Below are 14,703 nucleotides of genomic sequence, written 5' to 3'. Positions count from 1 at the left end.
AGATGAGACTGTACGATGATTGGATATATAAACGACACATAAATATGCGAAATAACAATAAAATTGATATTATTTTTAGCACATTTGTATCATTTATACATGTAAATATTATTCTGTAGAGCCATTCCTCAATTTTCCCACAAGGATCTTTTTGTGCTTTTATATTGAAGGCATTGTCATCCTCGTCTACCCATTAGCTAAACTAATGTGGCATTCATGGAATGTCGGAATAATCGGAAAAATTAGATAGAGACTGGGAAAATTAACGTGAACGCCCCTTCATGTGGTCGAAAAATTTGGTACACTACTTAACGAAAGTTGACGTCATATACGCAGAAACATTGTGGACGAAAGTAAATGTCTGGTTTGATGGAAATAAATTTTTACTAAATCACGTATTGCATATAAATTTTTTTTTTGCTCGCATGTAATTTGTAATATGGTATTAGGTTGTAACCGTTATTTGCTGTCCACGTAGTGACCTGGAGTAGTTAGAGAAGTTGTTTATTAGCATTAACCCTGATAACAAGTCAGTTAAAGCAATATTTTAGTGGTTTTAGTGAAAGTAGTGGTGCAGGAACAAGTAATACAAAACACTTTCTTGGTAGCGTCCATGTTGTTTCCACATTACGACTTAAAAAAACTCATGAACACACCGAAGTCAGAAGAACGACTTCTCAAGTCGGGAAATGGGACCATCCGAGGAGCACGTGAATGCAGCATAATCACCGAGTTTGTCGTTTTGGAAAAAAAAAAGTTTTTGCTGGAAGAGCTTGTTGCAAATCGAAGCTATAGCTATTGTTTGAAAACCTTAAACCTTTTACAGAGGCTAGGCATTTAAAACAGATGTGTGCAAGAAATCTCAGTGTGGACAACCAGAGCCGTTTTTTCTTCTCCAGGAGATGAGTTTTGCTTGTTAGATGTCGAGTGTCTGGAGGCGTTATCTTACAAAATGCTAGGAGTCAGAGTTTCCCCACAGTCACAGTTTGGTGAATTTACTGAGAAATGACAGAGCAGGAGCTGATAGCGGACTGCGGCACCGATGTGTTGGTCTGTTTCGCCGAGTCTCTGCACATATACACAGGACTGCTGACAGTGGCTACAGTGTGTGGAGGGCTGTCGGGAATACTAGCTGCTGCTCTGTTGTATGTCTTCTGCTTGAAGCCTTTGCTGTTGACCAGACAAGTAAGCAAACACCGTGTATGCATGAAACCCCTGTCTGTCTATCCCAGCCAGCCCAGTCACTTTCTTTATCACTTTTCATCAAAACAATACATTGTATACTCTAATATCATCCCATCAGGGTTACAATGCAAGGAGGCTACTCGACCCTGATGATGGGGAGTTGGACAACAACCAAAGTGACTGTGTCAGCAACAGCAGAAAGGAGGCTCCAAGTGGGACAGCCAATGACAAAGGATTACTCTCTGTAATATCCAAGACACTGTCTGAGACTTATTGTAGTTTGGCACAGGTGGACGTGATAGTTACATTAGATTTATACTTGTAGATTGATGTCAAATAGTGGGTAAACTTCAGAGTAACAATAGGTTGAATTGTATGGTACAGTTTGCACAGCATTAACATAACTATGTACTGGCATTCAGGGTAGCATTTTTTCATGTTTACTTATTAACATCTCACTAACTATTGAGTCTGTTAACTCATTTACCAGGAGAAGATGCAGCCACCCATGAATAGTGATGTGGCAGCATTTGCATCCAGAGCAAAGGTGGTTTACCCCATCAACCAGAAATACAGAGTAAGTCCAGCATAATACCCAAATTCATGCCAAAAGTAACACTCATTGAAAATCTCCTAATTTTTTTTTTAGTTTATGCATAAATAATATCATCAAATAATCATTTTGACTAGAAATAGTGAAGTAAGTAAATGCAATTGCAAGCATAGTATAGTTTATTGCATTCAGTTGGTGTACGATGATACTGAACATACTGTATTTACAGCTAGTTAAAAAATATTTTCTCATAAAACAAACCACTTATATTACACTAAGATATTTCCTGTAACTTTTCATTGTATTTGGCAGCCTTTAGCAGATGGGGCGTCCAATCCCTCGCTACATGAGCACTCCAAGTTGCCAACGATGCCAAATGAGGAGTCGTCCTCCTCCACAGATGGAGAGTCTCTGAGCCAAGAGCAGGACAATGATGACAGCAGTCAGTTTATCTCATCCTCACTGGTTCCCAAGAGCCTGCAGAACCAGAGTTTCATCAGGGTCTCCCACTACCCTCATACACTGACACAAACAGGGTAGGAGTATCTTAACACTTTGGAGGGGTAACTCTGAATTGAAAGCACTGAGAATACATTGTAACCTTACAATATGTTTGTACAAATTTAAAAAATGCTTGGTAATGATGATACTCTTGTCTGTTATGTCTGCAGCTTTGAAGGTAGGATCAGCCTTTACTGTTTAGCCCTGCAGGATGTACAACAGAACTGCTCTCAACTTCAGGAAGAAAAATGTGTGGTAAGTTTGTACTTTTTATCCATCTACATTTCTCTAAGTGTGCCAAAGTCTAACAGTGAAATGTTTTTGTCTTCTCTCTGATTATGTCTTTTTCCTGCCATAGGTTTTTATTCAAATGGTGAAACTAATATTCAGTCGTCGTTTTCCAAAAGACAAAAAAGATTCTGATTTCTCCAAGAATATTCTTCAAATGCAGCAAAAGGTAGAGCCGACTGACAATTGGCGTTTCATACATATCGTGGTCTAAATTCTTTCTTTAGTTATTAGTGTCTAGTTGAGTGCTTGTTTATCAGTGTATAGAAACCATAATATTTAACCTTTAATCCATTTGAAAGTGTCCTTTGTCATTTTAGGAACTGGGTAAGCTGAAGAAACAGTTGCCAACAAGCCACACTGCTAGCGAGAAAACTCTTGATGCCCCCTGCACTTTGGAGGAAATAGAGAGAGCTCAGAAAGATCTTCTTGAACATGGCCTTCAAATGGTAAAAGTGAAGCGAAAACTCAGAAAATCACATTAAAGTGATACCAAGTTTAAAGGACCACTTTTATATGCATTTACTGTGCTGTGTGCCTGTTTACAGTCCAAAGGTTTCAGCAAGCAGGTGGAGGACTTGTGCCAGCATCTGCTGAAGAAATCCAGCATTTTCACTCCAGATGAAGCCCAGGATGTAACTGCTTCTCTCATCCAGACTCTTCTGTCAGTAGAGAATCACCTGATGAACACACAAGAAGCAGATGTAAAGGTAAGCAACACAAGTTTTTGGTTGGCATGGTTCAGTTTTCGTCTCACCTCGTGTCATCATTTGCAAAATGGATGGACTAAACAAAAAGTTGCTAATGACTTAATATGTGGCTCTCTGAATATATCTGTTCACATCTCTTAGAGGATCCAGCAGAAGCTGTTGTGGTGGGAGGAGCTGACAGGGCTTCTCCAATCCCAACCTGCCTTGCTAAGGCGGGAAGTTTCTCTGAGACAGGGCTTGATAGCCACAATATTGGAGCAGCTGACAAGCGATGATGTTTTGACCTTTAGCCACATGGAAAAGATACTTTCAGAAGTTCAGGGCACACTGACAGAAGGCCTTCAACAGTGCACTGAGGGTGAGATGCATTAATCTCTGGTGTGGTATTAACTAGCAGGCTACTACTAGGTTGACACAGATAATAGAAGATGGTTTTATATAGTAAGTACTTTGTGGTTTAAGAAAGGTAATAACAAATGAATGAATGTAGTAACACAGTTCTCCAGAAACTAACCAAATGTGTGTGAAAGTTGCTAGTGGCAGGTAGCAGTAGACAACATCTAGCCTACTTTTCAAATTTACATGATGTACTCTCTCAAAATAGACCATTTTCTGAGAATCCTCTTAAGCTTCTTAAATAAGGTCAAGTTCTTCCAGGACAGCACTGAATATCATGCCTAACTCTCATGCAACATCTTTCAGCATCAGACTTCACAGAGACGTTTACTGCTGTCCTACTGTGGAATCAAAGACATGCTAATATAGTTTAAATTAACATTGTTTACATTGGTTGGGATTTTTCCTTTTATGGGCTTGTTTTGCACGTTTTGTAATATTCAAAAATCCATCATAGAAGAGGTTATTCACTATCAGCAGCCACATTGGACTACATTAGACAATGCAGCCACAAGACCTCTTACTGTCGAATAAGAGGTTTGACCACTCTTTAAAAACGATATTGCTCTTCCCATTTCTAACACTGTCAGTATATCAGCTTTTGCTTTCTCTGTCTACATGCATAAGCATACTCTGGAGTAGATCTAGAGACAGGTTGAGAGTTAGTGGGTAGACCAAAAAAAGTAGATTACAGTTCAGAATTAAATAATAACTCCGGGAATGTTTTAAAATCACAGACTGTGAGAGTGTTTTCTTTTTTTCAAAGACCGAACTAACATACTGCACTACTCATTTATTACAAGAGCAATGTATATTAATCAACATTTACAACCACTTGACAAACTGCTATAATTACTGTTTTTTGGTAATACACAACTTGTCAGGCTGATCTTAAAGTTCAACGGTCTTGTTCCAGATTGCACGAGGAAGACAAAGGAGCTGGTGAATGAAAAGTGCAGCAAAATGGAGTCCAAGAGAAAGAAGCTTCAGAGGAGCCAGGCCAAGGAGAGGAGCCGTATCCTGGAACTGAAACAGACTCACAGTGACCTACAGCAGCTCACAAAGGTCAGAACGTTATGGATCACTTTTGCATCATGAATAGGCTAAGCAAATGGCTGTAGATTCCAACAGTTAATTAATTTTTAGGGGTGATAACGCAGTCATGGGACATTTCTGGTTCATAATTGTCTTGTATTTCCTCTCTACTATCAGCTTTACTATTAGTGGTTGCATATGTAGAAAAAAAGACAGACAAGGTATAAAAACATGTAAATCTCCTCCAGGTGTACCAGGAGCTGCTGATGAAACATAGACAGCAGCTCTCTGACTTAGAGCTGCAGCAAGACAACAGGGTGGCTGAAGCCCTCTGTGATCTTTGGAGGGTGAGAGATTGAATACTGTTTTGTGCATGTGTGTCCATACTTGTGTGTGAGTGTGTGTCCGCTATTTTTACGTAAACATCATTTATCTTCAGAAACTCCGTACCTCCTGGTCGAAGAGGCTTGGAGAGCTAGCCAAAGACATCTTTCTCACCTCTGTCCCTGCCCAGTCAAAGATCTCTGCTGAGCACTGTGAGAAGTTGTGGTCAGATCTAGAGCAAGAGCTGGTTTCACAGCTGCAGCAGGCAGAAGGCACTACTAGGCTGCAACTGGAGGACATGAGGGCTCAGCTGGATAAAGATGGACAGGTAGACAGATACATGCATACAGCCTCTCTATCGGTGGCAGATTAAACATTGTTCCATGCCTCTTAAATTCAAGTCTATGAGATATTTGTAAGTTTCATTATTGAAATGCTTTTCATTGTATCTGACCTTATTTCTGTAGGTATGGAGTGAGGAGATGGCTCTGGTGCAGGCCTGTCTCAAACATCTGAGTGAACAACAGATGAAGATCCTGCAAGCCATGGTGGTCAGACAGAGCTACACACTCAGCAGGTGAGATTGGAGGACCTCTTTTAAAAACTACCTCAAGTTTTTCTATTATCTGACACATTTAAGAAGTAAAGGGCTGCCTTTCAAGAATATTTGCACTCATCTGAATCTGTGGTCATGAGTTACGGTAAAATATTGCAATATGATCTTTTTCTCAGCCAAGTGGGGAGGCTCATAGAGCAGAAACATGAGCACCTGCTGGTTGCAGTGCGGAGGTACTTTGTGGTCAGGCACTTCTGTCTGCACACTCTGAAGGAGATGAGGCTGTCCAAGCTGAAGGTGCTCTCTCAGACTGATTTCAGAGCTCTGCTAATGGAAGATCCCAGTAAAAGCCAGCCCTGTGTTAATTCAACTCTCAAGGTGGGGAAAGTATACGGTAACCGAGCATTTAATCTGAGAACACATTACAGAAGCTCTCTGTGATTTGTTTCGGAGTGATTTTTAGCACCTCTTTTATGCATCCTCAATAGATTACACCTACATTGAGGATGCTGCAGCATGACTGATTGAGAGAACTTGATCATAGCTCAAATTCACAGTTGTTCTGGTGTCATAACAATCACAGAATAGCAGTGCCAGCCTAGCAGAGAGGCATCTGGGTCCAGAGAGTCACTTGGTCAGCCACAGCTTCCAGCAGGAGTTCTTGTCTGAGCTGGAAACAGGGACAGAGCTTCTTCAGGGCCATGCACAGCTGGTGCTAGGCAACGCCCTCAGCCACGCTATCCAACAGATGATGGAGGCCCCGCCCACTGAGTCACAGGCCTCTTCTAAACAGGATGATGGCTTGAAGGTAAGGTTTAGATTTAGTTTATCTCACTGTGAGGATTATTGTTGTTTTATTAATCTCACAAATTAAAGTCAAATCTGTGTAGTCTGTCTGATGAGTTTGACAAGTATATTTCAGTCCATAACCTTTGTTTCCTCATTAGCGCCATCTGACAGAGGCTGCATCCGAGAGTGTGTATGTGACCAAAGATTCTCTCACTGCACTGGTCCAAAGCTACTATTCCCACCTACAGGACATCACCAAAAAACTACAGGAAGATCAACCAAATATAAACCAGGGTGAGATGACAATCCCAACACACACAGCCATATGTTTAAACCCTGATTTTAGTGTAAAGGCTGCAACTTTTGTCTTTACATAGACAAAATGTGTTATGTATAAATGTGAAGTATTTCACCAATGGATGCTGTATTTATGTTTCGAGCCCCACCTATATATATATATATATGTGTGTGTGTGTGTGTGTGTGTGTGTGTGTGTGTGTGTGTGTGTGTGTGTATATATATATATATATATGTGTGTGTGTGTGTGTGTATATACATATATCTCTATTTATGTTATGTGTTTATTAGTCATAGGAAACATGTGAAACATATGATTGCTAATTTACCAAATTAATAAGCATGTAAGAGTTGTAACCTTTATGGTTCCTATCTTATTATCTTTGATTTGATAGATACAGTTTTGAGTAGATAAAACACCACCGGGTTACAAGCAGTGTGTTCAACCTGCAGTGCGAAACTTTTACACAAAAATGAATGTCCGTTATATTCAACCCCTTGCCACATGAGTTCACACAATGCTGATTAAGCCTATCACTGGCAGGTCAATCTCTCTGTATTTCACAGTATACAGAGTTTTTAATCTGGTGTCATGTTTGACATTCCCGCACTGGCCAGATGAATGCATACTCTCTATGGGCTCTATGGGCAGAGCATGCATACCAGAGATTTCTGCCGGCCTTCCAGTTAGCTCTCTGCTAACTTTAATGGAGATAATATAATTTAATCGTGCAGCTCTTCTAGACTTTCGAAATGTTACCGAACAGAATGGATCAAATTCTAATAGTGAAACGAGTCATTTCGCAGGAGTTGTGCGATGCTCAAAACAATATTTCTACTGCCAAAACAGTAGCGACGGAGTAGGCTACGGCAGAGCCTATGACGTAAGCATGTGTCGACAGTGTTTTTGTAATTATTCTCACTGCCAGAGGGGGGGAACAAAAGTCCTGCACTCCAGCTTTAATTTAAGAGTGTTTAACTTTTCCTACAGATATGAATGAGAAGCAAGAGAGCAGCAGTCAGTTGAGCAAAGCCTTGCTGAGAGAGCTGGTGAACTGGGGCAGGAAACCCACCTCTTCTGAGTTTCAACAGAGGTACAATAAACCTGGCTTTGACAGAAATTTTTGACTTGTTTGCACTACCCTTTTATTTTTCTAACCCTTTAAACTTATTAAATAAGCATCGTGTTTTGGGGGTGGGGGGGGGGGGTTGTGTGTATGTGTCAGGGTTGAACTCCACAAAAGGAGGATGTTGGAGCAGTGTGATCTGGAGCAGGAGATGATGTGTGAGGAACTGAGGTCAAGGAAAGTAGCCCAGGACCAAACCATAGAAAGGATCAAAGGACAGCTACTGGTTAGTACACTCCATGCCTTCATGTCTTCTGTACTTGATATTAGGTTTATTAACATATGTTTTATCTTTGTCACTTTCTGTAAGCACTGTGTTGTGTCCATTAGGAGGCAGAAGAAAGCTTCATAACTGAGCTGGCAGCCTTGGCCCGAGTTTCACTCCACAGTCCAGATCCAGAACCCAGTGAAGAGGACAACACTGGTAAGCACTCTTACCCCAGAGTGCAAAGATATGTATACCTTACTCTTCTGTCTCCTGTCCTTCATGATGTTATATTTCAACAGGTGATGAGCATGCTACCATACTGGACCTACTGGCCCTGAACCCAGCATTAGACCCAGCCTTGAATCCATCACTGACTCCAACTGTTGTAACCCCCGCTGTGAAACCTACAAAAAAGAAAAAAAGAGAAAACGAGTCTCATGTCAGATGAAATCTTCACACAATAATGTTTACATATGCGTACAATGATGGCTTTTTGCTAAAAGAAAAGTCTTATTTTTATTGTTGATTCCTTATAAAGTATTGCCACTACTTGTCTTTTGGTAGCAAAGTTGTTGGTAAGAGGTGGTGTGTAAAGGGACCTGTCCTTTATTTATATAAAAATGGAGTGTCCAGTCTGGTTTCAAATGTTTATACAAGTATTGTGCATAAGTGTTATAATAACGATTAAAAATTGTCACTTTCCTTTTTCCAATTTGTCTCATGTTTTTGGTGATAGAAAATAGTAACATCCTCATTTTTTTATTCACTCTCAGTAAATGGCATATCTCATCAAATCATACAACTCTTACAAAAAGAACAAATTAGATTATTTTGAACGCGTTATTAACTTCTGTTCCCTCTTTTCACCTGGCAGAAAGAAGTGTCATGTGACAGGCCTTAGTGTAATACATTATACCTACTGCACACCCACATTGCTTTTCATAACACGGCTCATTCACTGCATTGATTCCCAGTGATTCCACTGAGTACATCGGATGATGGATGTGCTCCTCTGTTAGTTGTCAGTTGAATTAGAGATGTCCATTCTAATTGTAGCAGAGTGCTACTACTCAGCGATGAAAGCCTTGCCCTACTCTTGCCCTAATGGGGTTTTAAGTACAAAGCTTTATGGATGATAATGCAGAGTAATGGTGAAACGTCTGGGAGGGCTGAAGTCTGGCAGGCAGCTCTGTGTGTAGGCAGCAATCTAGCAGGCAATTTACCCTGGACCTTATGGTTTACTGTCAGTTTGGAGTTTAAGGCCGTCAATTAACAAACATCAATTTTTAATCTGATGTTAGTATGCTCAATTTGCACACATAACCAATTATTCCAATGGCACCCTGAGAAAATATGGTTCTCGACCTCACCCACTCATACACAAGTGAAGTGTCCTGCCGAGACTGTCTCTCCTCCAATGTATCAATTAGAAATGTGGGTGTATGCAAGTGTCGTCGCTGATCTGTCGTGAGGGGAAACCGTTTGGATGTATTTTGAGGTCCCGTAGGGGACTGCAGGGACTTGTGGGAAGATGACCTGATTTCTAATTTCTTCCTCTCCTGCCTGGGCTGTGGGCTAGTCGCTACTACATACACAGAAGCCCATGAAAGGAGAATGGCAGAATAAACTGGCCCGGATCTATTTGGAATATGGCCTCGCTGTTTGCGTAAAACTGGATTTTATTTGTCATTTTTGATGGACGCAGGTGTGGCTGAAATTCTTACTCAATAGATTCAGGTAAGTGGAGAAACACCTAGGCTCGCCTCCGCTTAATACCGTCCTTAGTAAGATATTTACAACCTAAACTGCATTTGCAACACTGTGGTGTTATTTGTGTCCCAGATGGCACATAGACACAACGAGACTCGATGCGCCTGTTCAGAGGTTACATTTCCCGTCTTATCAGCATCTTCTTTCAAAGGCGGCTTGACTACCTGGAACAAAGTTACTAAATGCTTGTTAGCATGGTCATCGATACACCCTGCATTTGTTCCAAAGATATGAGGGCATGAAGCTGTAATAATAAATGAGATTAAAATGTCCACTCAGTGATGTAAAAATGTGAGCAGTGTGACGGCGTCATCAGATCAGATGATCAGTTATTTTAGGGCCCAAAATAAGGTCGCTATCCAAAGTCCCACTCAAAGGGCTTTTTCCACCAGAGCTGAAAAAAATCTTCCGCCATACATACATTTCAGAACAGTTATATGCTGACTATAAAACTACAAAATCTGAAACACTATCAAACTTGTGATTTAAGTCACTCTAAAATAATGATGCAGAGTTGCTACCCATTTAATTAAACGACAACTATTAACAAGTAATATAATAATAACAACGATAATAAGAATGATAACGTTTCATATCATAATGAAACCAATATGACATGGCATGTTCTATTACTTACTGTTCTTATTAAAATGTGTTATTATACAACATTAGACAAAATACATCATATTATTAATTTACATTTTTACAATACTTGAATTCAAAGGCAGTTTTTCCTTGGTCAGAGAAAGAGGGCTGTAAACTTTCATTTTCATCAACGCTGTAAATACCTTTAATGGTCTATACGTTTTACACGCACCTGCAATCCTGTTTATGTCTTTTTATATTGCTTTTTATATCTTGTCTTAATGACTTATGTGCTATATAAAGCACTTCGCATTGCCTTGTTGTTGAAAATAAACTTGCCTTCCCTTGCTAACTGCCTTGTTTTGCCTCTCAGGTGATCAGCCATGGCCAACCTGCAGCAGGAATACCCCGGGGTCCTTTTGGGGATTCTGGAGGAACTGGCTAATATGCGCCAATGGCTGACCTTCCAGGACCTTTGTCGCATGGTCAGCACCCGCTTTGACCTAGAGAACCTCATTGAGCTCAGGAGTCTGCTGTTTGCTGCTGCTAGCCGGGACCCTTGTTTCCCAGCCACGCTCTTCAGAGACCGGGTTTCCACCAGAGGCCAGGGGTTATCACCCATAGGCGTCGCTGCTGACATTGTAACCATCTTCAATCTTATACAGATGACGGGAGGGGCCCCTGATGACAGCCAACCAATGAGAGCCCAGACAGTCCTCCCTGTTGATCAGTCTCCAGGCCCCAGTCTGCCTGGAATCCACCAGCTGAACATCTCTGGTCGAGAAAGAGCACGTGCCCACTCTGACTCCAGTAGCAGGCTTATCGACCAGCACTTGCTGTTTCCGAGACCTAATTACTCGGCCCGCAAGCGAGCCAGTCTTCCCCCAGATCCCATCTCACTCGTGTCCTCCCCTCCAACCAGGGCAAGGGCTGTTTCTTTCGACTTGCCTCACACCACACTTTTGTACTCTAGTGGTCAAATCCCCAACGAGGTGATGAAGAATATCTACCTGCCTTTGGAGACGGACAGTGAGTCAAGTGGAGATTCTGCCCCCATGGAGGTGTTTGAAACTGAACAGGGAGCATCTGTTGATCAGAAGAGAGACATCTTTAGGAAGGACTTCCACAACCAGCCGCCTCTAATACCGCAGGTGACCATTAGCAGTGAGTCTCCCAGTCCCAACAAAGGGCAGAAAGGCTTCGACAACCACAGCTTTGAAATGCCAATCCCCAATCCTTACCCATCACCCACAACAGTCCACCAATCTCCAGACCAGCGGGCTAAACATGAGAGCCTCGATGACCTACAGGACTCAACTTACTTTGGACCTGGGTCACTGCCAGAGTGGTCTCCCCGGCACCTCCAGCCTCCCAGAACCCAGAGGCCCATCTGGAGCAACAAGAGTCACAGTCTAGAAGACCGGATAGGCCTGGGCAGCATTGGGATGGGGATCGAATCACAAAGAGGACAACTTCCAAGACGATCAACCCCTGCTATAAGCAATCTGGGGGGGTCTTCGGGAGGTGATAGTGGGGATAGTGGATTGCCAGGTGGAGACGATGGAGTCAAGGCTCAGGGAACCCAAACAGATCCTCCGGATCCCAGGCGCCTCCGTAGCCTGGTCCATGCAGACCGCCTCTCTTTCATGACCTCATTGGATGACCCCGAATTTGGTGAAGATGACATCAGTGCCATCTTTCGTTTCTTAGATGACATAAGTATGTGCGGTTCCACAGGAGTCCTGCACTCCAGTGACGGATCAGGGGGTATTAACCAGGACACCCCTGAGGCCAGACGTGGCCGCCTAGGTCAGCTCCAAAGGCTTTTCCACTCTCTGGAAAGCAGTGACGATGGGCTGAAGGCCAGTGTCTGTAAGCTGCTGCTCCGTATGAGCCAGATAGAACGACAACTGGAGTCACTGAATGACGTGAAGGCTGAGATTTCCCAGGTGCTGTCTGCTCTGCAACGACTAGATGAAAAGATCCAGCAGCCTATTGGTGGTGGAGGACAAAGCCCTGGGGGGCGATGGCTGGAGCCTCTCAGTGGTGTCTCCTCCTTTATGAGCCACCCCATAACCCCTTCTGAGTCATCAGACCCTCAACCCCTGTCGGTATCTGGCCAACTGTATCCAGGGACCAGCACTAGTAGTCTGGACTGGAGCAGATGGCACACTCCTGGGGAGCAAACAGAGGGCAGCAGAAGTCAGGCTGATTCTAAAGTGGTGAAAGAAGGGAAGAAGGATGTATCATCTCGTCGTGCCTCCAAGACCCAGCTGGAGGAGAAAGGTGTCTCTGATTCGAAACAGCCAAATGTGGCGACCTCTGCAAGAGACTGGAAGGTGTCATTCTCAAAAAGTAAAGATGGCAAATCTTCACATGGCAAAACCGGACAGGTAGAGTATTTCTAGTGTGTGCATGTTATTTTGTATTTTCTACGATACATGAAGACATAATTAAGTAACAGTTTAACAAAAAATTGTCAAAATATCTGTATGTGCATGTATGTGTATAAATGTGTGAACTGCTGAACTAATTATAGGATAACTGTAAAAAACAATAAAAACTATAGCTGTAAAATGTATGAATACTATTAAAGCTGAAAAACAGAATTAGATTCAGTTATTAGTTATTAAATTAAGTATGTTTATGTCCATGCCCAGACAGTATGTATTAGACATGTAGCTGGCCTTGTGTTTGTCTGGGCAGACACGTGTGATTATATGGTTAGTTGACAAGCTGTTTAGGTCTCTTTGTGGAATATTGGTTTGAACTTTTACAGTGAATGATGTTTACAAAGAAACAGCTCATTAATTCTAATTCATATGTTTGTTTGCTGATTACAGTCATTTTAGCTAATACTGCCATCTTCAAGTGAGTTTCATAACATTTTACAGCCAATTTTCAACTTTTCTAATAATGTTTGCCCACTTTGTTTTCTAGGCAGATCAATCAAGCAGCACAACTAACCTACTCAGCCAAAAGTCCTCCAACCTGGTGGAACAAGTGTTTAACTCATCCTTGTTCCGCCACAAAGACAGCAGTCTGACTGGTGGGCTAACCTCTGGGAAGGTTATGGATCCCAGACTGGCTGAGGGGAGGGGAAGGCCCATCTGGACCGTAGACGACAGAGAGGGACGAATCTCTCCTTTGGATTTACAGGTAAAATTTGTTGAATATTGATTTGCAAATGACTAAATTAGTTTAAAATGTTTAATTACATTCAGATAGCATTCCTGCAGTGTCTTAAACCATAAATCACAGATCTTGGTCCATAAATTAATAAGATTTTATTTATTACATCCATGGTAGGCATTCTGGGATATTTATTAAGTAAGTTTAAATCTATTTTGAAAGTCTTTAAATTGCATCATATCCCTCAGGCCCAGGAGTCTCTGAACCCCAGCAACATGGAGTTCTGGATGGACGACATCTACACTCCAGGCTATGATGCTCTACTCAGGCGTAAAGAGGCTGACGTCCGCCGGGCCAGGATCTGCAAGTTGCTTGTACTCATTGCCACTGCAGTGGTTATCATTCTCATCATTGTCATTCCCCTTTGCACTGTGGGCTCATGAAGACTCTCACAGAGAGGCAACGTTGTTGTCTGTATTTATTTTATTTTGTTTTGTTTTTTTTATTAATTTCAGCATCTACATGCTGTACCCAGGAACTTGCACGCCATTCTCATGGAGATTAATAGATGAGAGACTGTGACAGTAGGACCCTAAAGCTGAATCTGTGACCAGTTAAGATTCAGTACCTCCTCACATTTCTCTGCATGCATCATTTATGACTTCAGAAAAAAAGGATTTGAATTGTATCTTACTTTGTAATCACTGAGTCTCTCCCTCATGCAGTTACAACAAATTGTAAGTTATCTCCCATGCCAAATTTTTTTGTTCCCCATTTCTTTCATGATTTATATTTTTAATTATTTCAGCTGGCTGCAAGAGGAACTAATTAAGGACGGGGGTTTTCAATAATTCTAACATAATTCTGCGAGCATATGTTGAAACTAGTAATACTGAGCCAATGCAAAGTGTCAATTTCTTTTTTTTCCCAGTTTGCCTGCTCTTTTCTGAGAAACACTGTTACAAATGCATTGTGAATCAGCTTCAGCCTGGAGCACTGCCTGACTCTTTGTAATCATGTTTTTTTTGGGTTTTTTTGCTGTTCCCTTGAGAACTCTACAGGGCTTTTTTCTCTTACGTGTAAGATAATTGTTTTATCATTATATAAGAGTTTTACATCTACAATTTATAAGTAGTAACTGATTCTGACCACAGAAGCGTTTTTTCTTTTAGTTTTAATGTTCTTGTACTTCATCTAAGCAACAAGATACACTGCTCAAGCTTAAATCAATAAAGATAATATTTTTA

At 41.5% G+C, this 14,703-nt stretch overlaps 2 protein-coding genes across 3 annotated transcripts; both read left to right on the top strand.

Annotated features, from left to right (window-relative positions):
• Positions 1-534: 534 nt before the first annotated feature.
• Positions 535-8,681, top strand: LOC122980624 (ellis-van Creveld syndrome protein). The gene is made up of 20 exons (XM_044348780.1): positions 535-1,185; positions 1,304-1,429; positions 1,676-1,762; positions 2,051-2,274; positions 2,410-2,494; positions 2,598-2,696; positions 2,848-2,976; positions 3,076-3,237; positions 3,379-3,595; positions 4,550-4,698; positions 4,917-5,015; positions 5,108-5,320; positions 5,460-5,569; positions 5,725-5,926; positions 6,132-6,356; positions 6,496-6,631; positions 7,626-7,728; positions 7,861-7,987; positions 8,092-8,185; positions 8,269-8,681. Exons 1-20 carry the CDS (start codon positions 1,006-1,008, stop codon positions 8,415-8,417), a joined length of 2,916 nt encoding a protein of 971 aa, XP_044204715.1. The 5' UTR covers positions 535-1,005; the 3' UTR covers positions 8,418-8,681.
• A 638-nt stretch (positions 8,682-9,319) lies between these two features.
• minar1 (membrane integral NOTCH2 associated receptor 1) lies at positions 9,320-14,703 on the top strand. 2 transcript variants are annotated; one of them, XM_044349335.1, is made up of 5 exons: positions 9,320-9,706; positions 10,698-12,717; positions 13,265-13,483; positions 13,705-13,830; positions 13,972-14,703. In XM_044349335.1, exons 2-5 carry the CDS (start codon positions 10,708-10,710, stop codon positions 14,026-14,028), a joined length of 2,412 nt encoding a protein of 803 aa, XP_044205270.1. In that variant the 5' UTR covers positions 9,320-9,706; positions 10,698-10,707; the 3' UTR covers positions 14,029-14,703. The 2 variants fall into 2 exon arrangements, with proteins under 2 accessions (XP_044205270.1, XP_044205269.1); XM_044349334.1 differs by having other exon boundaries at positions 13,705-14,703.

Source organism: Thunnus albacares, chromosome 4, assembly GCF_914725855.1.
Source record: "Thunnus albacares chromosome 4, fThuAlb1.1, whole genome shotgun sequence".
Classification (NCBI taxonomy): Eukaryota; Metazoa; Chordata; class Actinopteri; order Scombriformes; family Scombridae; genus Thunnus; species Thunnus albacares.
This window is presented reverse-complemented; position numbering and strand designations above follow the sequence as displayed.

Coding starts and splice junctions, on each gene's coding strand:
- LOC122980624 (XM_044348780.1), top strand. CDS start 1,006: ATGACAGAGCAGGAGCTGATAGCGGACTGCGGCACCGATGTGTTGGTC. Junction 2,977..3,075: donor TTGAACATGGCCTTCAAATG/GTAAAAGTGAAG, acceptor GCCTGTTTACAG/TCCAAAGGTTTCAGCAAGCA. Junction 3,596..4,549: donor CCTTCAACAGTGCACTGAGG/GTGAGATGCATT, acceptor GTCTTGTTCCAG/ATTGCACGAGGAAGACAAAG.
- minar1 (XM_044349334.1), top strand. CDS start 10,708: ATGGCCAACCTGCAGCAGGAATACCCCGGGGTCCTTTTGGGGATTCTG. Junction 12,718..13,264: donor CACATGGCAAAACCGGACAG/GTAGAGTATTTC, acceptor TTTGTTTTCTAG/GCAGATCAATCAAGCAGCAC. Junction 13,484..13,704: donor TCTCTCCTTTGGATTTACAG/GTAAAATTTGTT, acceptor CATATCCCTCAG/GCCCAGGAGTCTCTGAACCC.